The following is a 26102-nucleotide window of genomic DNA, read 5'->3' as shown; positions in this document are numbered from 1 at the left end:
AAATAATACACCACATAAATTAGAAAATTGCTTATTCATATTCCGGCATGTTCAGCAGTTATAAGAAAACAAACTCCAGAAAAAAATCTTAACATATGAATGAAGCCAGTCTCCACACATGCATATGAATTAAAAAGAGGATCTTGACCGCTCCAATATGGCGGCCGCTTTGACCTATCGTCGTTAATCGGAACAGTTGCCAGTGCGGCATACATCTGTTTATAACAGACTGACACCGTGACCAAAAAAGGCTCCACCTTTTTTAAAGAGGCACTACGCTACAAAGACCACCCGCTGCAGAGAGATCTCCGGTGTCAAGAATCGTGGCTTGGAGCCGCCACGTAAACGAGCTGCCGTATTGACACGCCACTGCTTAGCTCGTCGTATTCGCCGCACTCTCCAATTACAAACTGCACATTTAAACAATAAAAAGATGTAATGACATTTAAATGTAAATATTTGCTCTTGCTATGACCTACACTCTTTTTCTTATGAATAAATAAAGCCACAATGTAAACTCATTTGCTAAAAAAAGTAAACGAGTACCGACTCGAATATGCCGACACCGTACTGCCTAAAAATGTCCGTCCACAGCACTCCCGTCATGCCCCGCGGCAAAAAAAAAAAGAGAGTCCGCCTTCAAAATAAGAGTCCGTCAATCCGTGCGAAGAGGCTTCGAGGAAAGTTTGCTGAAGTTTGTGCTCCTGCGTGCCTGTTCACCTTAGAGTTGTGAGTACAGTTGTATGCAGCCGTGACAGTCTGCAGCGAGTCGCCCGCTGCTTGCGGAACAGCTGGGATAAACCGGGAGGTGACTTGTTTGGGGTTTGCCCTTCGAATTCGCTTTAGTTTGGGGGGCCTAACCTTCGTGAGCTACGCTGCGAAAAAAAAAAAAAAAAAACACACAAAGCTGAAGGGTGTTAGGTTTCTTAACTGTTCTGTTCATGAGAATTGTGTAATACGAGTTCGTTAGTCTTTTCTTTTCAGTCTGGCCAGGTAAGTTATACGATGACAGACCCTTGAAAGGCTGGTCTTTTGAAGAACGGTCTGTGCTTTCATTTTAATTAGCGAGTTCAGTAATGGATGGATGGATGGATGGATAGGTAGATGGATGGTCAAAAGGCAACTCTGCCTTCCCCCTTGTAAAGAAAATGTGGTCAGCACAGTCGAGTAGGTCGCAGCCTTCCCCAGACTTTTCAGAACTTTCAGATTTGTTTGATTCTTTTTTTTATTTTATAATAAGTGTGGCCTATTTTTGTGTTGTGGTCTGTTCTAGCTCTTCTGAAGGTCAACACGGACAGTCAGACATGGCAGCCCCACTTTGACTGCTTGCCAGTTTTCTGCTTAATGTTGTGTTACAAGCGGCATTCTGCCAGGTCCAAAGTGGAGTCTGCTTCCAGAGGGTTTGACTTTCACAGCTTTTCGAATGCACCGAGTAGACGTTACAGCCATTTATCTAACTTCAGGTTTTATTTAACTTCTTCATGATGCTTTTACTAGTGAATTCTGATGACATGAGCGCGATTTTCATTTCATGATCATTTCTCGCACACATTTTAAGAAAGCTTTAATGTGCACACATTTCTTGCAGTTGACTGGATTAGGCCTTTTAGCTTTTATTTCAAAGCAGAGGTTGTACTGCTTCTCCAACAGCAATTCATAGCCTCTGGTTATACTTCCAGATTTGCAATTATGTAATTTTATGGCTGACTTGCTCCTGCTCCATAGGTAGAACCCGTGCTAGAATAGTGGCAGCTCAACAAGTTCCATGATGATGTACTGTAACAGCCTCTCGTCTTGCAGAAGTCATGCTTGTACCCATAGACCTATTACCCTGTGTGACATTTTTATAAACAGTTGTTTTAACGAAATTGGCTTTTTAAAATTGTGTGTTGTACTACTTTTTTTTTTTTTTAAGCTAAGGTAAAGTATCAAATGTACAGGACTGAACTACTGATGAAGTACAAGCACGTCTTGACTGTCAAATGCAAATTGGAAGCCTCAATGTATAACAGAGTGTTGGGTATAGGCAAATTTAAGAAGCTAGTAGAGTTGGTTGGGTGTCCCGGACAGTGTGAAATAATGCAAAAATTGTCCAGCACAAAAGCTCCCTTACAAAAATCTGTTTAAACAAGTAAAATATGTTGGTCAGTATCTTATGTGGAATGAAATGGAAGAATCACATTTTGTTGAAAAGGGAGGGAAAAAGTATGGGAAAGTTGCTATATCAATACAGTAATCCCTCCTCCATCGCAGGGGTTGCGTTCCAGAGCCACCCGCGAAATAAGAAAATCCGCGAAGTAGAAACCATATGTTTATATGGTTATTTTTATATTGTCATGCTTGGGTCACAGATTTGCGCAGAAACACAGGAGGTTGTAGAGAGACAGGAACGTTATTCAAACACTGCAAACAAACATTTGTCTCTTTTTCAAAAGTTTAAACTGTGCTCCATGACAAGACAGAGATGACAGTTCTGTCTCACAATTAAAATAATGCAAACGTATCTTCCTCTTCAAAGGAGTGTGCGTCAGGAGCAGACACTGTCATAAAGACAGAGAATGCAAACAAATCAATAGGGCTGTTTGGCTTTTAAGTATGCGAAGCACCGCGGCGGCAACTCACACCCCCTCAGTCAGGAGCAGGGAGAGAGAGAGAGAGACAGAGAAAAACAAACATGCAAAAATCAGTACGTGCCCTTCGAGCTTTTAAGTATGCGAAGCACCGTGCAGCATGTCGCTTCACTAAGCAGCTGCACAGAAGGTAGCAACGTGAAGATAATCTTTCAGCATTTTTAGACGAGTGTCCGTATCGTCTAGGTGTGCGAACAGCCCCCCTGCTTACACCCCCTACGTCAGGATCAGAGAAAGCGCAAGAGAGAGAAAGAGAAAGTAAGTTGGGTAGCTTCTCGGCCATCTGCCAATAGCATCCCTTGTATGAAATCAACTGGGCAAACCAACTGAGGAAGCATGTACCAGAAATTAAAAGACCCATTGTCTGCAGAAATCCGCGAACCAGCAAAAAATCTGCGATATATATTTAAATATGCTTACATATAAAATCTGCGATAGAGTGAAGCCGCGAAAGGCGAAGCGCGATATAACGAGGGATCACTGTACTGTATATCATTATTCTCTTTTTCTGTATGAGTTGGGATATGTGCACCAAAATTAAAAATCCTCTAGATAAAGGGCAGACATCTGCTGAAGCAATCTGGATCAATATTGATAGGCTTTTAGATCTTCATAATGCTAAGTTTCATTTGGATTGCATGATTTGTTTTCCAGTTATTGTGTAAACCAAGTTGTCATCATAATGCACAGACAAAAGATCATTTCAAAAATGGTGAAGTTGTGTTCACAGATGCCAAAAAGGTGTAAATCTGTCAAATTTTGACCCAATGACAATACATCCCCTTGTTATTTATCATATCACTCTGTTATAAAAAGAAAACCTTGGAAGGAGACGACATGTGATTTTTTTGGAGACACTTAAACGTCCCGCAAGACAAGACAGTGAGACAAAAGGACAGTTGCTGTACAGGCTTTTAAATGTTTGAAGTGCTGCGTGACAAGCAGAACGTGCAGCTCAGCAGCAGCAAGACAGCAGCTGATCTGACCACTCCTCCTTAGCATGCATTCAGCCATACCCCCTACCCCCCCACACACACAATGTGAGTGGCAGAAACACAAAGTAGGTGGCGCGTAGCGTGCCCTGAGGGGGGGGGGATGGGGGGAGTAGTGGATGAGCAAAGCAAGCAGGGGGCAAAGTAGTACTTATATAAAAACATTAGTGGAAATGCTTGGGGATGTTTGCATGATGGGTTAAGGTAAGAAAGCAATTTATTTATTTATTTATTTTTAAATGTTGACCAGTTTTTTCATTGCTAGCTGAATCGGTAGTGTCCAGTACCAATGTACCTCTCTGATAGCTATTGATTTCTCTTCTCTCATGAGTCAGAAATTGGTTCCGTTTGTATACGATTGTATTTCATACTTGCTGTAAGTCCTTGCTTGGTTGGAACTATGAACATTACTTCTTTGTATTTGCTTGTTAACTGTGGTTTCACAAATAGAGGTTTAATCCTACATTAATAAACTTAATAGTTTGTTAAATAATTGAATCCACAGACCTTGGAAGGCATCTACCTAATGAATGGTGGGCAAGGAGGATTGGGATTTACAGATAGCGGCTGCAGATCTCCATATTATTATTGGAGAGCACAGCAGTGGTGGTATTCAATCTACTATATGATAACATACTAAGGGCTGTATGTCCAGTCCTCCTGAGCAATCTGTTTGGCTTTGGTGACATGACAAAAAAAGGAAGTGCAAGTGTGAGACGCATAAGGAGGAGAAGTAAAGGCATATGAGCCACACGGAGAGGGTCGTCTTCAAGTGTAAAACTGGACAGGAGTTTGGTTTGAGAAAGAAGTCTTGAAAATAATGGCAGAGGCTGAGAAGCAGGGGTTACGTGAACGTGCTCGAGAGAGGGAACTCTGGGTAAAATACCTGTAAAGAGGAAAGGTGCTGAAGGAGCACATAAGGCAAGAGATGGCAGAGACTTTTTTTTATTTATTCTATTACCTGTCCTCAACTGGTGCCATGACTTACACTGAATGAATCATCTTTATAACATTATAATTGTAAAATTCATCATGAAACCATGTTGGCATCAAAGCCAAAAATTATCGCTACCTTATCATAAAATGGACTTGAATAAATGTGTACCATCAAGAAACCGTAAAAGTTACCAGTGGTGTCCTCTGTGTTCTCTTTGTACTATTTTCTGATCCCTAAAGCACACATTAATGATATGTAGGTGTGTAACAGATTTGACTTTTTCAAAATAAAATTTTGTTTTCTCTCAGATCATCTAATCATTTAATATTTATTGTCAAGTGCACCTGGTCAAGCATGCAGAAAGGAATTTCATTGTACTAACATGCACTACTATGCCTCGGTTCTTGTCCTGCAGCTCGAATCGCCCACTTTAGGTTATGTTAAAATGAACATCATAAAATAACAGCTAAGTTTCCTTTCACGTATAGTTTCATGAACTTGACATTAAACTTTGCTTTTTAGATCGATAGAGCTTTATTTGCCCTGAGGGGAAAACTTGGCTTTTTACAGAAGCTCTTAAGATTTTGAATGCCTGGTGTGTTTAGGCAAAGTATGACTATCCAAATTATTTTAATATATATACTTTCCCTAGGCATTGTATAGAATGATAAATGCTATTTAGGCAAAGTATTGTCTTTTGGCATTGCATAGAATGCCTAGGAAATGCGTGACATATTAATCGTTTCGTACTTTGACATCCAATTTTCGGCATTCTATATAATGCCTGCATTTCATACATTGCCAGTAACGCAAACAATTTTGTATCTGTGAAAGGTTGTTTGAGTGTTTTTTTGGAAGGGTAAAAATTAATTGCTCTTAAAGGGTTTGAAAATGGACTTTTGGAAATTCAATATAACTAAACACAACCCACGATGAGACAAAAAGATATGCAGTTTAACTGACATTTTAAGTTGGAGCAACAAGAATGTGCAAGCAAAATTCCATAAAAAAAATAGTTTTAGCTATTTTTGCTTGATTGATAAACAGATTACAAATATATCTATGTAGATTAGCACAGGAAAATTCTCCTCCCTTTATGTGCACAAAAATCAGTCTCTTATATTTGATGTAATCACTATTGAAATTGCACCACTTTTAAAGTTGCTTGTAATGGATCACAAGTAAGTGATGGCAAGAGGAAGGTCATTGAATCTCTTGGTCTGGTTTGCGGTGTTAGCAGAACAGTGACATTGGTGCTGCTTTGTCACAAATTTATTTATTTATTTTTAACTCTGCTGTGTCCAGTTCAGGGCTGTAGATATCCAAAGTCTATCCTGACAGCAGTGGCTGCAAAGCAGGACCCAGCTTTGCACAGGATACCAGTCCATCACAGGACACTGTCGCGCTAACATCCACAGTCACTGAAACAGGTGAGTTGCTAATTAGCCCAACATGAATGTCTGAGGGGCATGTGAGGAAAATCAAAGTGCCTGGAGGAAACGCCATCATAAACAATGGGAGAATTTGTAAAATTCCGGAAATTTAGCAACTGGGCAGAATTTTGGATCCTAGCCTCTTGTAGCTATGAGGAGCTGCCTTGTTCAGAATTGCAAATGAGGAATAAAATTTTGAATATTTCTTTTGGGGGCTGTATGGTGCCACAATGCTACATTCTTCTGCCTTGCGGTTCTAGGGACTTATGGTAGTATGAACTGAACTGAAGTGAAGTTTTGTTAGAATTTTCCCTGGGTACCCCAGGTTTCTACTCCATCCTACGATGTTCATATTTCATTAACTGGTGAGGATGGGTGTTGCTAACTTTAACACTTATTAGGGGCTTAGTCCTAAAAGTATTTTGGATCAGAAAAGTATGGGTTTGCATGATTTGCATTGTCATCCATGCATGTCAGATCACTAAATGTGAGAAAATGGGGGGGCTGGACACCTGAGATCAGGGACTAAAGCCCCAGAAGCACCTATCGTTTCCATTGGATGTGAGCAAGAGGAACTGCGGGCTGGATCATGCATTTTGATGTTCTATAGTTTTTGTCTACTGGGATAGACTGTATTGTGTGTGTGTGTGTGTGTGTGTGTGTGTGTGTGTGTCTGGTTTCCCCCCCATGTTTTATTGGCAATGAGTAGCTCCTAAATGAAAAGCTTTTTCTGTACTCGTTATTAGTTTATATTCTATACATACTATATACTGTTTACCTGTCACCATACAGTCCAGAAAAAAAAAAATTTGCACGGCAGAAATATGACCTTTGCAGCACTGGTAATAATTTAACTGTAGTGATCAGGATGTTTTTTAATGCTTTATATGTGGGGGCTACAACTGTCACTTTGAGTCCCCATGATGAACAAGAATGTATGAAAATCTGTACCTTCGTTATTTTTAACAGAGAACACAAATTGACTGGCCTGATGTACTCCTTCCCCCCGGAATATTGGATGATACCACAAGCTTTATTGTGGATTTGTCTTGGTGTCGGTCTCTACGGTACAGTGAAAATTAGATTCAGTATATGTTTTAAGTGCCCCTCTGAATGGCCTTTATAGCCTGCAGGTATGTTCCTGTGTGATATCCTGAAGCCACCTGTTTGGACGTCTTCAAAAATGTGGCACTCTTGCAGCCTATTTATGTAGAATTTAAGAGTAGTTAGTTAGTTGTATCGTAGGCTGCATGGTGGTACGGTTATTAACCCTGCTGTTTCCAAGCTTTAGAAGGCAGGATTAAAATCCGGCCATGGTTGCTCTCTGTATGGGGTTTGCATGTTCACACTGCACACGTGTAGGTCAGTTTAGTTGGTCTTGTATTAGTGAACACCCTGTGAAAGTCTGGTGATTAATCTCACATTGTATTCTGCCTTATGCCCAGTGCCAGAATAGGAGTGATTTCACAAAATGGATGGAAGTATACATGGAATGTCATATAATTGATCAAAGTTAAACGTCTGCCCACTGAGATTAACTTATTATATTGAGGTAATGGTGTGTGTTGTGCACATCTGTACAAAATATTAATACTTGTGTAACTAATAAATTGGGTGTATTAAAGGCTTGCTGGCCCAATGAGTTTCAGCCTCAGGCACTGATGCAGCTCCACCGGCATTTGTTGCTGGTGGGCTGTTGTGGCTCCCTGACTTTCACTCTTGCTTAAAAGGACTTGTTTCACTAGCAGTAACTTGCTGACTTTCATCTGGCCACCACACATTTTTAATCCACTGCAGATTTTCATTTTCTAAAATCTTGTCGGACTGTTTCATGGAGTAAGGCAGATAAGTAATTCAGTCATTCACTTTTTCTTGTGGTGTTTGATTTTTTTTTTTCCTTCTTTATATTAAAGACATGAGTGCAAGTGAGATGAAGGTTAGCCAGATACCTGTTGGGTTCCTTATTGCTTGAATCAAATTGTTGTGGTGTTGTGGGTGGCTGGTTAAGAAAAAAGGAGCAATTAAGTGTCCTTAACCAGAACAAGCAAGTGAAATAAATTAAACCAGCATAAATGTGTCTTCCATTAATAGCAATAATTTACTTCATATTAAATAAATGTAAGATTTTATTGAATTTTTTTTTTTTTTAACTTGGATAATGGCTGCAAGACTTAAGAGACTGGTGGGGTTCAATACAGCACAGTAGTGGGTTCCATATGTGCTGGCACAAGTACCTCGCCGAAAAGCAGCTCTGTCAGGGTTGTCATGTGTTTGTGCATTACAGATTGTAAAAACGCTTGAGGGTGCTGTTGCCCTGTGAAACCCAACAGACAGACGTACACACAGGGTAAAAGCAATAAGATCTATTTAATTGTTTTTCTGCATATTCTTCTTTAACAGTGCCCAACGCACCTCCACCACTAATACACAATCAGCCAATACAAATTACACAATATTCTCCTCCACACCTCCCAGCAAGCTCTGTCGTACTATCTCCTAACTCCGACTTGCTTGCTGGGTCTCCACCAGTCCTTTTCCGGGTCAAGAACTATATAAGTGCTCCTGCTCTTCTTCCTATGTGACTTGCCAGCACTTCTGGGTCAGATAGAGAATCCCAAGTCTGTAATCAGCCCGGGCTGCAAGGAAAGCTAGACTCCTCAGGTCCTTTAATAGTTCCCCCTGGCGGCAACCACCGCACCCAACAGGGCTGAGAAACCAGACTCCAAGTCCCAGGATGCCCTGCAGGAATCCAGGGGAGCTGCCATCTACCGTTTTGGGGGAGGCAGTGTTCTGAAAAAGCTGCCTTCTCCCAGCCTTCCACTTCTCGGGTGTCTCGGCTGGGATAAGCTGCTGGCTGTCTGCCACAAGATATACTGAGAATGGGCCGACAGTTTAGTCTCTCTTCCTTTCAAAGATCTTTGGGTGCGGTGGGAAAAGGATCTTTCAATTAATATCTTATAAAAGGAGTGGAAGGCAGCCATGCATAGAATACACTCTAGTTCCATATGTGCAAAGCATTCAATTCTTCAACTTAAAATCTTTCATCAACCATATTTACTATATCTTGTTTAAAATCCAAAATGTATCAAGGGCAAGATTCAACCAGCAAGCATTGCAATTGAGCTCCAGCCTCGCTGGCCACATGTTCTGAGTGTGCACCAAATTAACATCATGTTGGACAAAAATCTTTGAATGCCTGTCTGTCAGCCCTGGTGTCCTAATTGCCTGTATCCCATTAACCGATGTGTTTGGTGGATTCCCAGAAGAGCTTAAATGGAGAAGGACAATTTGATTGTAATCGCTGGCACCACACTACTAGCATGTAGACTTGTTTTGGTTAACTAGAAGAATCCCAACCCACCCTTAATAAATCAGTGTGTAATTGATGTTCTGTACTATTTGAAATGGGGCAAATTATCAAATCCTCACTCAAAACTGTTTCTAAAATATTGCAAGATTTAATTAATACTTTTTTTTTTTAAGAATAAGCATTTATATTTGGGTGGGGGCATTTCTTCCCTCTCTGTTTTTGCCCATGCTGTTCAGTTTTGTTTGTTTTTATCATTCTGATATTTTTTTCTGTTCATTTTTGTTTTTCTTATTTTAGCTTTGTGTTCTAGTGCTCACAATGAACTAATTTGTTGTATAAATTTGATTTGATTGTATGCAATGTCATTTTCTACAAATAAAAATAAAACCAAAACAAAAAAGAGAGAGTATGGACTAACTGGTCATTTGGCTGGACACACATGACAAATGGGGCCTGACAGAAGCTAGTTGGTTTTGGCCGAAGAATATTACCAAAACTGGAGTCAAAGGTCCTGAAAGAGGTGCATCAGGGATGTACCTTGTTGCATATTGGGTATGGTAACCAAAGACCTCCTGTTTCTTTGGTGTCAAGTGTAGTTGCAGTGAATTTAAGGAACGTACACTGCATAGTGGAAGATTGGAGAAACCTGCGTCTTACGTGATCAATCCTGGGTCCAACTGGTAGAATGGCTTTGATGTGACTTAAATGGAGCCCAAGGATTCTATGAACTGGGTAACCGGATATAAACTGCTTAATACATGTGATGTATTGAATGTCGTGGGATATCGTCTGTGTTGCTTATTAGGTGCCCACACTTTTGTTTTTGCCTGCACCTCTCTGTGGATCCAGGTTTATTGGCAGAACAGTGCTACATGCTACAAGGCTAGGAAAATTCTAGAACACATCACCACATTTTTTTATGAGCACTTGGTATAACTGACTTCTGTGCCATTAACTGTCTGACCCATTCAGATAACTTAAGAAACGGGAGCCATGTTTGACTGGAACTTGTTAAAAATGACACTATTTGTTGTTTGTGCTAGTGGTCAGCTGTGGACTTCGAGTATTGATTAGTCTTTGGTGTTCAATGCATTTGATTACTGAAGAGATCTGCTTACAGAGAAGATGACTAAAGCTTTGTAAGGAGTTAACCGGAGGAGGTTTACAAGGAAATTAATACATAGTGCAGTTTCCTACTCTAGTATTCAATTCTAGGCTAATACTGATAATCAGTTGCTTCTATTAAGTATCTAATTATTATAACATTATTTGCTTTTTTTTTTGGTCTTCATTTTTACCCAAATTGTAGCTAGTTATGTGTATGAAGTAATTAAACAGAAATATGGTGTACTGAATCCACGAATATTAGAAGCCATTACATTTATATAGAGGTTTTCTCACTGCTGAAAGTGCTTTACACAGGCAAAGGAGAACCACTTCAACCACCACCAATTTGCAGCATCCACCGGGATGATGCAACGGCAGCCATTTTGTGCTGTTAGATCTCCACCCAGTAGCTATTAGGTAGTGAAGGGATTAGAAAGATAGTCAGTTAAGAGACTAGGGACGATAGGCACCAGTATCACTAGGCTGTGGTGGGCAGTTTAGCCTGGACATCGGGATACATCCTTTTACTCTTTACGATGATGCCCAAGGATCTTTTATGACCACAGAGAGCCAGGACCTCAGTTTTACATGTAATCCGAAGAACACCACAAGATTTTACAGCACGGTGTCTTGGTCTCTGCGCTGGGGTATTGGGATCTACACACAGAGCACAAAGTAAGAACTCCCTGCTTGCCTTTTCAGGCAGCAACTGCAACCCAGCCTTTTCCTGGTTGGTCTCTCACCCAAGTACTGGCTGGGCCTTCAGATGCATTAACCCTTCAGAAGTGCGTGTGGTATGGCTGATTGATGGATTTAGCTTTCATACTGTCCTGATTGAATGCATTAACTCTTTGAATTAGCATTTCAAGAGTCGGCTATCATACAGGTAATGTAGATTTGTTTTCCTTTGAGGAAGGCTTGTTCATTTCAGGTGGTTTTACAGTGGTGTGAAAAACTATTTGCCCCCTTCCTGATTTCTTATTCTTTTGCATGTTTGTCACACAAAATGTTTCTGATCATCAAACACATTTAACCATTAGTCAAATATAACACAAGTAAACACAAAATGCAGTTTGTAAATGGTGGTTTTTATTATTTAGGGAGAAAAAAAAATCCAAACCTACATGGCCCTGTGTGAAAAAGTAATTGCCCCCTGAACCTAATAACTGGTTGGGCCACCCTTAGCAGCAATAACTGCAATCAAGCGTTTGCGATAACTTGCAATGAGTCTTTTACAGCGCTCTGGAGGAATTTTGGCCCAGTCATCTTTGCAAAATTGTTGTAATTCAGCTTTATTTGAGGGTTTTCTAGCACGAACCGCCTTTTTAAGGTCATGCCATAGCATCTCAATTGGATTCAGGTCAGGACTTTGACTAGGCCACTCCAAAGTCTTCATTTTGTTTTTCTTCAGCCATTCAGAGGTGGATTTGCTGGTGTGTTTTGGGTCATTGTCCTGTTGCAGCACCCAAGATCGCTTCAGCTTGAGTTGACGAACAGATGGCCGGACATTCTCCTTCAGGATTTTTTGGTAGACAGTAGAATTCATGGTTCCATCTATCACAGCAAGCCTTCCAGGTCCTGAAGCAGCAAAACAACCCCAGACCATCACACTACCACCACCATATTTTACTGTTGGTATGATGTTCTTTTTCTGAAATGCTGTGTTCCTTTTACGCCAGATGTAACGGGACATTTGCCTTCCAAAAAGTTCAACTTTTGACTCATCAGTCCACAAGGTATTTTCCCAAAAGTCTTGGCAATCATTGAGATGTTTCTTAGCAAAATTGAGACGAGCCCTAATGTTCTTTTTGCTTAACAGTGGTTTGCGTCTTGGAAATCTGCCATGCAGGCCGTTTTTGCCCAGTCTCTTTCTTATGGTGAAGTTGTGAACACTGACCTTAATTGAGGCAAGTGAGGCCTGCAGTTCTTTAGACGTTGTCCTGGGGTCTTTTGTGACCTCTCGGATGAGTCGTCTCTGCGCTCTTGGGGTAATTTTGGTCGGCCCGGCCACTCCTGGGAAGGTTCACCACTGTTCCATGTTTTTGCCATTTGTGGATAATGGCTCTCACTGTGGTTCGCTGGAGTCCCAAAGCTTTAGAAACGGCTTTATAACCTTTACCAGACTGATAGATCTCAATTACTTCTGTTCTCATTTGTTCCTGAATTTCTTTGGATCTTGGCATGATGTCTAGCTTTTGAGGTGCTTTTGGTCTACTTCTCTGTGTCAGGCAGCTCCTATTTAAGTGATTTCTTGATTGAAACAGGTGTGGCAGTAATCAGGCCTGGGGGGTGGCTACGGAAATTGAACTCAGGTGTGATACACCACAGTTAGGTTATTTTTTAACAAGGGGGCAATTACTTTTTCACACAGGGCCATGTAGGTTTGGATTTTTTTTCTCCCTAAATAATAAAAACCATCATTTAAAACTGCATTTTGTGTTTACTTATGTTATATTTGACTAATGGTTAAATGTGTTTGATGATCAGAAACATTTTGTGTGACAAACATGCAAAAGAATAAGAAAATCAGGAAGGGGGCAAATAGTTTTTCACACCACTGTAGATGTCTAAATCCTATTATTATTATTATTGATTTTTGTGCCAGTCATATTGTTGGATATTACCTGATTTGCGTTTTTGGTAGTAATGACCTTGCAAACTACATTTTGCCCAGTGAGTTTTGCATTTCTGCAGCATATTTGCTGTTTCATTAAATTAGTCAAACATGTCACAAATAATCTTGAACCTGCACCAAATATTGATAATTTGTTTTTAAAATGCCATTATGTTCAATTTTTTGTGCATGCCTATCTTATTGTGTTAAGGTCATAAATTGGTATTTCCCCACATTGTGTGGGTGTGTTGAGCTAACTGACTGCTTTAAATTGACCCCTGATTCCCAGAGTGGGGTTTAAAAATGCTTCTAGTGAATAACAGAATATATTGGTGAGTGTCCTGAGGTTTAGGGGAGAGTGGGAGTCTTCGGGGTAGGTGGTATTTGAACTCTGGCCTGTTGGTTTCTGCCAGAACATTATGCTTAATCTGATTTGGTTCCAGCAGTACAGACACCCTGCCAACTAATTGTGACCTTACTGACCATGTTGGGATGTGGTCCTAAAATATACAAGAGTTTCAGGCTTTCCTTGTAGCCATGTTTCTTTATAAAGAGAAAAAATAAATAAAAGAGAAAAGAAATATGAGTGAAAATTTTTAAAATCATAATTATCATAATCTCACAGTCACAAAGGTATTAGTGCTCAGTTAATTCAGTATTTCAAGTCCTGTTGTGTGTCCACTGCAGCACTACGCACAAGAACGGATGGGTTTTTAGTGTGGAGAGTGTGTGTGGCCAGCAGGTGGCACCAGGGTGTCATGTTCATGCCCCGCTTTTTAAAGTTTTCTTGTCCAGGAACAGTTCCAGTGAACTTCTGATGTTAATTGGACCTTCTTAATTCAACTTACAGATGTTTCTCCATTTCTTCCTTTATAATACCACCCTATAGACCTCTAACAGACATTATTAATGTAATAAATAAGTATATCAAGTGTTTGTGTGTATTCTAAATGAGGGTGAATGTTTTCCTTAACCTCCTCTGTAATTTTATTTTATTTATTTATTTTTTTGATCTTTAATCCAGTCAGTTCTTTCTAGCTATTGCACAGGAGAAAATGTTACAGATGTAGCTGCTGCTTTTCAGTGTCTGTTGTTGTTTAATTTCCCCTTGGGGACAAATACATTAGATTACACTTTATCTTTTCTTTGGTTGTATTGATGTATTAACAAAAGTTTGGTTTTCACTTTACATTGTGTCATTAACTGCATAATCATAACGCACTTGACAGAGCTTTACATGTGCTAATAACAAATGAGTATATTAAAAATGGCAAATATTCAAATGCAGCCATGACTGTCGGGAGGAGCTAGGAAGTCTATATTATCAGTCTTTTTCATTAAGTACTATCAGTTTTACAGATGAAGTGTGTTTGCGATTTTTGCTAGTATTGTTTGGTACATGCTATCATATTTTCTTTTGTAGTTTCTAAGTATAAATTTGAAATGCATTGTCTCTATATATTGTAGAATGTTGGATGTGAAAGATGGCGTTCTGCCCATTTCATTGTAAGCAAGAAGATAGTGTACGTTACTCCAAGCAGTTTATGGACTAAGGTGTTGCTTTCTTTTATTGCTTTGCACCCTCCCACACCATAACCTATCATCCCCACCATAACCATGTTGTCCAGTGTGCAGTAGTCCACAGCTGATAGTTCGAGGCAGTATTTTGTTCTTTTAAGGATCAGCTTTCTTACTGCCACACGCCCTGTCAAACGTGAAACACAAAGTCTCCTCTTCACAGTACAGCTTTTTTCAACCTGCACTCTTAAGCTGTGCTTGAAGTTGTTGTGTTGTGAGGCGCCTGTGATCACGTCAGCTGGTGACCCTCAGAATTTTCTCTTCTGATTTGGCTCTGCCAGATCTCATCTTCTCAGATTTTCTTCCAGTTTCATATTGCCTTTGGATCGTGTAGGACACCACTGGACTCACTGACACTTTGTTTTTTTTCAGTTTCTCTAAATGAAAGGCCTACACTTCTGAGGGTAATGATGCCCTGTCTCATTTCATTTGTTAATTGTTGTTTTCTTGTAATTATCACTGGAATATTGTCTAAGTAATAAGACGGACAGAGGGTTTTGAAGTAATCAACAGACGTTGGGACACCTATGCAAACTGTTGGCTTCAGCTTGCAAGGCATAATTAACTTTAATTGCTGCAGAACATCTTTAGGTTGTAACCCTATTAGTTGTTCCCTGAAGAAGGCACATTTGTAATATTCTGAAATCTTTTTTTTTCAGTTTTTGCTAACCTAAAGTTATATCTAATATATAAAATTAGGGGGCTTTGCTCGTCCACCCCCGGGTTTGGTTTAAGGGTTATACAATCTGAAGAGATTATTTACATGGGAATTGTTACATATGCATTATTTTCACTTTTACTTTAAAACTTTTGTAAAAACAATACTTGTCCTTTATTTCTGGCCCCGGGCTGGACGTATAACGCTGCTCGTGTTGGGGGTGAGGGCGTCTAAACGCATGTTAAGGAGAAGCGGTCGGATCATCTGCTGGCTTGCTGCTGCCGTGCTGCGTGTTCTGTTTGTCGCTTGTTATTATTTTAAGAGCTGGGAGCACATGAAGTGTGTCTGCCAAAAGCTTTCCAACAACTGCTAGGTTAGATATCCGTGAACTTGTTTTAAATGTTGTCTCACTGCCTTGTCTCGCTGGACGTCAAATTGTCTTCCGAGAAGATCACGTCTCGTCTCCCTCCCAAGAGGAATATAATATATATATACATAAAATTCAAATGTGTGTGTGCGCGTATTACATTAACTACACCTTACTGTTTTTTAACTTTCTCCTGTCTCTTTTGTTAGATGTTCCCATTTTCTGCCCTACGTGTTGGATCTCTCCTTACAAGGCGGGGGATCATAGCCAGTGGTACATTTCGGACTGCACATCATGGACACGGTAATGTCTTTACTAATCTTTTGCATTTCTCAGTTTAACAAACCAGATATTTATTGGTAACTACGTTTTTCACTGTAGTCCTCTATCTGTGAGATGCATGAATTTTGCATTTTTTTACTGATTTTTGCCTTTTCTTCTTTCTGCTGTGTATTTTATGAACAGTAAACTCTTCACACTGGAAATACAGTATACGTGTTTAACACCTGCAGGCAGACATACATTTTGTATGTGTAAGTTTATTAGAATCCATTGATCTGCTATAATAAATATAAAGAGTAAAGTATGTAACTTCCTCAGATTAACCATTGCTAAAGTGATGCATTTTTGGCAGCCTGGAGACCACCATCATTTTTCCTATGCAAATAGAGCAGAATTAAGGCTGCAGGCTTAAAGATTAAGTAGGAACCCATGGAGCCAGAAGGGGGGCTCTGTCCAAAATGTTGGCTTCTGGTATCTTGCATCTGTTGGGGACAAATCAGTGGATTAATTCTGGGTGTAACACTAGTAAAGCAGTAAAATATGAGACCAGCCATTTTAATACCTAAAATGCCACACTTTCATATCACTAAATGGTTGGTTAAAAAATAACAAAAAGCAAGTTCATAATTTACTTGTCATTGTGAATGAACAGCCCATAGAATGAGATGAAACAAAAGGGGGAAGTGACGGCGAAGGTGGTAGGAATGAGAATGGCGCATGAAAGCCCTGCTGGCCGCTGCCGAGAGTTGATTCTACAATTAAATAAAAAGACGAATAACCTTGGAGGTCAATCATCACCCCAAAAGTGGATAGTAGACATCACATAGTATATGTGTACCAAAGTTTGGGTCAACAGGTCAAACGGTTTTTGAGCTACAGGTGATTTAAAATCCTGGACAGACAAACGGACAGCCACGGTAGAGCATTATATAAGAAGATTATTACACAAGCGGAGCAACAACAAGGTATTTTCCTAATGTACTGTCAATGGGATATTTAAAACTTTTCAGCTGACAGATGTGAAGTGAAAGACCTTTTGCCTTAGTTTGGTCAAGTTGAACAGGAGTGCAGTGTATGCTGGGAGAGCTGGAATGTAGAGCAGGATTTTAGATTGTTTCGCATGGGCAGGTTACTTTTGAGCTTTGAGCCCCAGGAAACTAGCCTTGATCTGGGTATTGGATAAGATCGCTACTTATGAGCTTGAGTGATATTCATGTTTTGTAACGACATCTTCAGTTTGTTTTCTGAGTGTTTTGAGAAACTGTAAAATGTAAGTGTACCCTGCTAGTACAGATGAGAGCCAGTTGCTGTGCTGAGTGAGCCACCTTATCTAGTTTATGTTCGTATCAGGCAAGAAGGAAGAAGGAGCTGCTGTCTTAAAAATATGACAGAGCCTCATCTCATCCTTGGAAATTTGAAAATTTTCTTTGTTTTTGATTGAGAAGACAGTCTGCAAGTAAGAAACAATGCCAAAGGAATGTTTGCCAGCATCTTGCTGTTGCTAATGGGAATGCACAAAGATTTAACCTTCCCAGGTTGTATGCTTCTATGCATCACTTTGTACTTGCTATTATTGGTTAGATGGAAGAAAATGTGCAGTAGTTTGTGAGTGAATGACTAAAGCTGGTCTCTCTCTCTCTCACTAGTACTAGTGGGACAGGAGGTTAGGTTGTTCACTTTTGTCTAACTGAGGTCTATTAAGGACACAAGGGCACTCCTTTGTGAAGTTCTATACTGTTTGATAAACTGGCTTGAGAGAAAGCTTGGAAAGTAAAGACCACCTTAGACCATGAGCGGGCTGTCATAGAGGTCCTGAGGGTTTAACCATGTGGGTGTAGCACAGACAGTGAGACAGGCAAGAGGTCAACGATCAGTTACATAGGAAATAAGAAGAAATGTGAAAACCAACTATCTAGAAACAAAGTTAGTTGGTATTTTTCATGTTGGGTTGTAAGCCTTAGGTGATCTGAGAACATGATAAAACCTATTATCCAAAACGGACTGCTTCTTCACCATAAAACAAAGATACAGTAGTTATAAAAGCTGTTTTTTTTTATTTTTCAAATAAGTAATATTCACCCTTACAAAGCAACCAGATACAACTCAGATGGGACTGCCTTTGCTAGAATGCCACAGTTTCTCTGTCAACACCGACAAAGAGATGCACAGATTGACTATAATGTTGCAACCAGGCGTCCTTTCCTAGCTTATGTTTAAATTACTGTATGCCTTTTTTGTTCAAGTTTTATCCTTTTAAATATTCTCATTTATTCTTGTATTGTTATTTCTGTTTATTATGTGTACAAGTATGATGAATATCTGCATATGAGAGTATGTTCTGTTCTGTTTTGCGGGTTGTTCCCCAAATGGTAGTACATTTTGTTGTGATTTGGATGGCTCGCTTCTTTTTGTTACAAAAGAAACTCCCAAAGAATCTAGAGAGTAGATCTGCCAGCAGAGACTCTCTAATTTCAGTTACTCCAAATACTAACTGCTAGCTTCAGGTAGAGCAGCTCTTAAAAATGGCGAGCTGGCAAAACAATTGTTAATATCTGAAAATTGGGGCAAGAGCATCACAAGGAGAAGAATGATCATAAACCTTCAGCTTGTAAGAACAGAGCAAATGAAGAATCTTTTTATAAATTATTTATTTAATTAAAAAATAAATAAAAGGCAGTGCTCCAAAGAGAAAAAAGAGGCACAAAAGGATTTGCATAGCAAGGCGTGGTTAATTAGAAGTGACATTTTTTTAAACAGAGCCTAAAAAAATGTCAAAAAGAAAATCCATCCATCCATCCATTATCCAACCTGCTATATCCTAACTACAGGGTCACGGGGGGTCTGCTGGAACCAATCCCAGCCAACACAGGGCGCAAGGCAGGAAACAAACCCTGGGCAGGGAGCCAGCCCACCACAGATGAAAATCCGAAGAGGAGGACTCCCCAACACCAGGTGCATACAGTGTACTGTGAGAGACTGCATTTCCCATCAGCCTTTATAGGACTGGTAGTAGTCTCTTAACAGTGACACACAGACAGATACGTCTCTTAGGGAACCACCCCTAAAACATGAGGATCAATGAAGGACATACTCTTATACATAGACTAAATAGTAGTTTAAACACAAAATGCATAATTTTTACAAATAATAAACCAGGGTGTCGGGTAAAACACTGAAAATATGTGCTGATCAATTGGCAGGAGTTTTTCTGGACATTTTCAACCAGTCTCTACAACTTGCAATGGTCCCTGTCTGCCTCAAATCCTCCACTATTGTGCCAGTGCCTAAAAAATCAGCAGTCACCTGCCTTAATGATTACCGCCCTGTGGCTCTGACCCCAATAATAATGAAGTGCTTTGAGAGAATCCTCCTAAAGTACATCAAGGATGCCATTCCCTGCTGGATTTGACAACCATCAGTTCACCTACAGGGGGAACAGATCTACAGCGGATGCCGTCTCAATAGTACTTCACACAGCCCTGACTCCTCTGCAATGCCCTAACACAGTATGTTAGGATGCTGAACGTCGATTTTAGTTCAGTGTTTAACACCGTAATCCCGGACAAGCTGGTATAAAAGCTTCATAATCTGGGTCTGTCCACATTGTTGCATCTCTGGATCAGGGACTTTCTCACCAACAAGCCTCCGGTGGTTAGAATTGGAGCTCGTACATCAGCCACACTGGTTCTGAACACAGGCACGCCACAGGGTTGTGTGCTCAGCCCAGCACACTTCACATTATATACACACGATTGCTCTGCCATCCATGTCACAAATATGGTTGTGAAGTTTGCGGATGATACGACCGTGGTGGGTCTCCTATCAGACAATGATGAGACTCACTACAGAGAGGAGATACAACACCTAGCACTATGGTGTTCAGCCAACAACCTCATCTTGAACACCATCCAGACCAAAGAAGTAATTGTGGACTATAGAAGGTCCAAAAGAACAGAACATGCTCCTATATTCATACATGAGGAGGCTGTAATGTGTGTGTGTGTGTGTGGACAATATCAAGTTCTTGGGTATCCACATTACATCGGATCTGACCTGGTCTTTGAACACATCTCACCTGGTAAAGAAGGCCCAACAAAGACTCTTCTTCCTCAGGAAGATGAGATGTGCTGGATTCTCCTCTCGGCTGCTCACAAACTTCTACAGATCCGCTATAGAAAGCATTCTGTGTCACAGTATGAGAGTGTGGTACGGCAGCTGCACAGCACAGGAAGGACTTGGCACGGGTGGTGAGAACAGTACAGGGGATCGTAGGAAGTCCTCTCCTAGACCTGGACTCTGTATATGCCAGAAGGGTGCAGAAGAGGGCCAAATGTATAGCTGCGGATCTCACCCATCCGGGAAATGGACTGTTTGTACCACTGCCTTCAGGAAAGCAGTACAGAAACATAAAACACGTACTAGCAGACTGAAAGACAGCTTTTTCCCCAGAGCTGTGAAGTCCATCTGCGCTGCTGATACACACACATACATCTACATCTACCCCTAACCTGCCACCCTGTAGACATGCACACGCACTTGCCCTCGTATTCCTCCCCTGCAGATCCTTGCATACAGATCACTGGTCTCTGCAGACGTACTACCTCAGGAAAAGTCTGGACTTGATGATGTTTTATTGCTGCTGTCTTTTATACTTATTATGTTCATTTTATTATTTATAGTGTATTGTGTATTCTGCTTTGAAGCAGAGTCCTACCAACAAAAAATTTCGTTATGTGTATGCATAATGACAAAGAATTCTACATGTAAATATAAAAAAAAATACAAACATCAATGAGCATATTTATAGCGTAAAACTTGAACAAAAAGATTAAAAAATAAATTTAATAATAAGCCAGTAGAGAACCCCTGGGTAAAACAGAAAATTGACATTTATATGGAAGATTCCGATTTTGCTATGGCAGCCATAGTTCTGGATTCTTTGAAAAATTTCCCATACTGACTAATGAGATAGTAATGATAAAGTTTTCACTTTAAGTGTGTGATATGTAACCGGTCAAGATTGCCAAAGAAGCTCAATTCTAGTTTAGTCTCATTGAGGTTCTATTATCAGGCAAAACAGATAGAAATTAAACCTTTCAATTAGTAAATTTAAATACGAATAGAGTTTTCTACAAAAACACACTTTTTTTTTAAATGGTGTTTTTGAAGTTTACACTTGTTTAATTTTTCACAGGTTGAGATTCTTTGATTAGTATCAAAAATGGCACTCTTATATATATTTTGCTGCTCCTTAAATCAAATTTTATTGCAGCTTGGTCATTTTAAGAAGTACACGGAGTATATAATGTCATTAGTACACTTTCTTTTCTGATGTTTCTTTATTATTTTGCAGAGGTGGCCAAACAGGAGGACATGTCTCTTCCAATGTACTGGGACCGCACAGACACACCACTGCCAGATATTCCATTTCAGAGGAAGCTTGGGGCAGAGCAGCAGGGGCTGAAACAGAAAGAGAAAAGCTCTTGGAAGAACCTGACCAATGAAGAGAAAATTGCTTGTATGCAACAGTCCTTCAGTTTTGTCCTAAACAAAGTATTAAAAAAATAGTTTGTAGACTGAAAATAATCTCTATTAGAGATGAAATATGCAATGTAATGTTCATAGACCCCTTTACTCCAGTTCAGGATCACGAGATGCCAGTCTTTCCCAGTACTGAATTGGAGATAAGGCTAGAAACGCCATAGATGTGCTGCCAGTCCATCTAAAGTCCCCACTTATGGACACTGTTTCATTCACTTGTGGGCACTAATATAGTATTGTAGGTGTTAACTTTCATATTTGATAAGTGTAAGGAAAATGAGAGTAAACGGAGAAAACCTCACGTAGACTTCACCTCAACATCCATCCATTATCCAACCCGCTATATCCTAACACAGGGTCACAGGGGTCTGCTGGAGCCAATCTCAGCCAACACAGGGCGCAAGGCAGGAACAAATCCTGGGCAGGGTGCCAGCCCACCACAGGGCACATACATACACCCACACACACACTAGGGACAATTTAGGATCTCCAGTGCACCTCACCTGCATGTCTTTGGACTGTGGGAGGAAACCCATGCAGACACGGGGAGAACATGCAAACTTCACGCAGGGAGGATCTGGGAAGCGAACCCAGGTCTCCTAACTGCGAGGCAGCAGCGCTACCCACTGCGCCACCGTGTCGCCTTCACCTCAACATGCAGGATTCAAACCCAGAATCCTTTTAAAACCAGCTATGTTTTTAGTATTTGACCAGGAAGTCCTCTAGTTGAAATAGAATTACATTCGGAAGTAAAGTTTCTGATTTATGTACACTGAAGCATCAAACTTTAAATCTTTTAAGGTGTATATCTGAGTTAGGATTTGTTATATTTTAGTCTATAGGACAGCATGTCCTTTTTATAAGCTCGTTTCCCAAGAATATTGGGTACCTACTGTATGCAAATAGTCTTGCATGCCTGTGGATTTTGTTTTTAGTTATTTAGGAAAAAGTAATTGCAAATTGTTACAGGTAGCTCATTCAAAATCAATATATAAATGCAATCACATTACTGTTCTTACATTTACACTAGCCATTGTGAAAGAAAACGCCACACACAAATCAAAAACATTAAAAAAAAAAAAAACATCTGGTTTGAATCAAGCCTTTTAAAAGTCCAAAGACGCTGCAGACCACTAGAATGAAGTCAGGCACCAAACCATGCGATTTTCTAAGCCTACTTAATCCTGAACAGGGTCTAATGGGCTGGAGCCTACCCCAGCAAGCATACGTGGCAAGGCAGAAACAAACCCCCCATACCAGACAAGGCGTCTGTCCATCACAGGATGAACACATGCCACAACCCCTGCTCCAACACACACACTAAGGCCAGTTTAGCATCTCCAGTCCCCCTAACCTGTATGTGTGTGTGAACCGTGGGAGGAAACCAGAGCATCCGGTGACACGGAGAGAACATTTAAACTCCATGCAGAAAGGGCCCAGGATGTGAACCCTGGTTTTCCTTACTGTAAGACGGCAGCACCACCACCAGTGTGCCACCCTGTGTCTGGCACCACCAGTCCAAAACCAATACAACTTGGATAATGATCAATGGTTGAAATAGTTAACACCAGCCTGCTGTAAAAGCCTGTGTGAGGTCTTAAGGACCCTTTCTTTGTTTATTTTTTTTAAAGGTACTTGTATCGGATTTATTTTACCAGTATTACCAGTGCCCTTCTACTTCGATTGTTCTGCAGCTCACAACTTGCAAAATGGTGCACTAAATTTTCTATTTGTTTTTGATAGAAGAGCACACTTAGTACATCCTGTCTTTACGTTAAATCATCAAATGGACACTGGATCCAAACTGTTTTTGATGGTTACTTGCCATATGTTCTTGCAGCTCACAGTTTTAATGTTGATCTTTGTACTCCAGTACTAAACATGGAACAACTTTCTTTTTTTTTCTTGTCTCCTCCTTAATTAAGGAGTCGTGTTATAAAAATGCAATAAGGAATTGAATCTGAGAAAAAGACATTTAAAAGCATTTGTGCTTTTTTTTCAGTATACCGCATTATGTTCAACCAGAGTTATGCTGAGATGAAGAAACCTACTAATGAATGGAAAACGGTGCTTGGTGGCATCTTCATTTTTATTGGTGTAACTGGGCTGATCATTTGGTGGCAAAAGGTCTTTAGTAAGTGAACTCTTTTTTTTCTTCTGCTTCTGTCACGGGTATACTGTATGTGATCAACAGTGTCACACTTAAGTGAAACCAGTTTAGTTAGCTAATTTACTTATTTAGGACACATCTCTGACAACGAAATTTAGAGGGATGCCTGTAGAGTCGTCTGCTACTAGCTGGTGGAACGAGCTGCTCACCTCCATCCAAACTGCCAACGCCCTCGACATGTTTAACAAGCGTTTGAAGACTCTCTTGTTTGGTGAATTTCTGTCTAAGAATTGTTCCCCGCTTGTAGTCTTTTGTAAGCTCTTCACTTGCGGTGGTGAATTCCATACCCTTGTCCTGTAACACTTGTTCCCAAACAGTCACACAGACTGATGTTTACTCAATTATGTTGTCATCCTTTGTAAGTCACTTTGAAGAAAAGAGTCTGCTAAGCAAAATAAATGGAAATTCGGGTCCTGCCTTGGGATGAGTGCAACCCTATCCCCATGGACTGTTGCTCAGGGTATCGATTAATGGATATTGGACACATAGCTGCGTTTTTTGGCTTTAACTTAAAAGAATACCTCCTGTAGTGCCAAAGGGTGTCTGAGTACCGGTACAGACTTTTTATCTGTTGTCTTACATTTACTTTTACATTTACATCATTTAGCAGACGCTCTTATCCAGAGCGACTTACAACAGTGCTTAGTAGTCTACGACTGTTCTTCAGTCTTTAAGGCTTGGATTAAATCTACTGTCATTAAACAAGTTACCGCTGACCAAGTTGTACACAAAACCATGCTAGAAGAAAATAATAGTAAGTTGTTAGTACTAGGAGTTAGTACAATGTTTTTTTTTTTTTCCTCCTAAGAGTTTCTCAATTTGACTGGTCAGAATTAATCCTATATGCATACAAGTATAAAGAAGAAAACACAGGAAAAACATAAAAAGAAGAAAAGGAGAATATATCCAGCTTCAGTGAATACTCTGTATATGTTTAAGAATTTCTGCATTCGCATTAGAACTTTATCAGCTGCAACACCATGCCAAACGTTTATAGTACTGTACAGTATATATGCTAAAACTGCACACCTGAAGTTTGCGAAGCTGATCCTCAAGATCTTTTGTGGCCATGTCTTTTTTGTTCAGTTGGGTCTGTAGCTCTGTTATTTTACTTAGTAGTTTTTTAAGCTCTTTCTCCTGGGCAGCAACATTTTCTTCAGCTTATACACGGGCTCTTTGAAAGTCTTTTATTGTTAATGTCAATTGCTCTAGTTCAACTTAAATTTAGGCAAGCAAGAAAATAATGTTCTCTGGCCAACTTGATTCAGCTCAGAGCCACATCAAAAAATAACTTGAATATAATTTGAAATTAAATAATCTGATATTGCTAGTGAAGTGTCTCTTCTCATAATTTTGAAAACCGAAACAGCAATAGGCTTTATAGCAGTAGGGTAGTCCGCTGTCATGTACAGTCATGGCCCCCAACACCCCTTTTAAAACACTTGTTCAAAAGTGTTTTTACTGTATGAGTGTTTACGTCCTGGTGGCTGCAGGCTTGTTTAAATGTGTCCTGGTGGCAGTACATGTGTAAAATCGGTGGTTGAGAATGCACATGCCTCATAAGCAATTTGTATTCATGCATCTCGTATTTCAATTTCAGAGTGCTGTACTTGCTTATATCTATACTGAATTTTAGTTTACTTTATAATTTAGCCAAAGACATAATGGAATCCATCTGTTTTCTGAATTTGTAAAACTGCTGCCACTGTAACAATTTGTTGGCCTCATCAAAAAAAAAAAAAATCCCAAAATACTGTACCTGACTTTCACGACTTGAGGCAGCTGCTCGCCCCTTTGTTTTCCAGTAGAGCACCATAACCTCAAATCTGGAGAAATGAATTCTAATGCCAACCAAATTACACTTTGCTGAGAACAGTTCCAGTGCATGCCAGTACAGACATGCTGACAAGGCCAATAGAGAAACCTCTGCGAACAGCAAGAGAGCCATGCAAAGAACATTTTTTAAATGTCTCTGAATATGGTTTCAGTTTAATCTTAAGACATCCACACCCCTGACAAGGGTATTGGAACGACTCCAGTAGCCAGGCCTGGCGGTGGCATTCACCAGCAGGTACCTGTTGGTGGACTAAGTCGTGCAGTCTGATCGCGTTCAGCCAATCATGCCTCCAGCTTGCAGGTGGTAAGCCCAGACAGAAGCTCCAGAAGTGTGTGGAGTGACAGGAAATACTTGGACAAACATGCAATGTACATATCGAGAAATTCATGGGATGTATAGGCGTTTTGAAGTAACTGAGGTTTTTAAGCCACCCAAAATAAGGTTTGGAAAGTGTGGAAGAAATCCATTAAAGAAAAATCTTATCTTCAACTAGGACCTCTTTGAGTCAGGAACCGGGCAGGAGGAATCTTGTTCATTTGTCTTTAATTTTACTTGATGAAGAGGGCACACCCCATCACAGCTGTCTGCTAAGGGCCAGTGTCCTGGGCGGAGGTTGTCAGCAAATAGTCACAAAACAGAGACAGAG

The 26102-nt window shown here is 40.1% G+C and overlaps 1 protein-coding gene across 3 annotated transcripts in view; it reads left to right on the top strand.

The window, feature by feature from the left end:
- Nucleotides 1-603: 603 nt before the first annotated feature.
- The window catches only part of LOC114659565 (cytochrome c oxidase subunit 4 isoform 2, mitochondrial), a 29799-nt gene continuing 4300 nt past the window's right edge, over nucleotides 604-26102 (top strand). Inside the window, exons 1-4 of one of the 3 annotated variants that reach the window (XM_028812127.2) lie at nucleotides 604-729; nucleotides 15836-15929; nucleotides 21262-21426; nucleotides 23452-23583. In XM_028812127.2, the coding sequence (XP_028667960.1) occupies nucleotides 15836-15929; nucleotides 21262-21426; nucleotides 23452-23583 (391 nt within the window). In that variant the 5' untranslated portion in view covers nucleotides 604-729. Of the gene's footprint in view, nucleotides 730-785; nucleotides 809-974; nucleotides 994-15835; nucleotides 15930-21261; nucleotides 21427-23451; nucleotides 23584-26102 lie in introns of those variants that run through there. The other 2 variants (XM_028812128.2, XM_051932601.1) reach the window with 2 other exon arrangements.

Source organism: Erpetoichthys calabaricus, chromosome 10 (assembly GCF_900747795.2).
Source record: "Erpetoichthys calabaricus chromosome 10, fErpCal1.3, whole genome shotgun sequence".
In the NCBI taxonomy this organism is placed as follows: Eukaryota; Metazoa; Chordata; class Cladistia; order Polypteriformes; family Polypteridae; genus Erpetoichthys; species Erpetoichthys calabaricus.
This window is presented reverse-complemented; position numbering and strand designations above follow the sequence as displayed.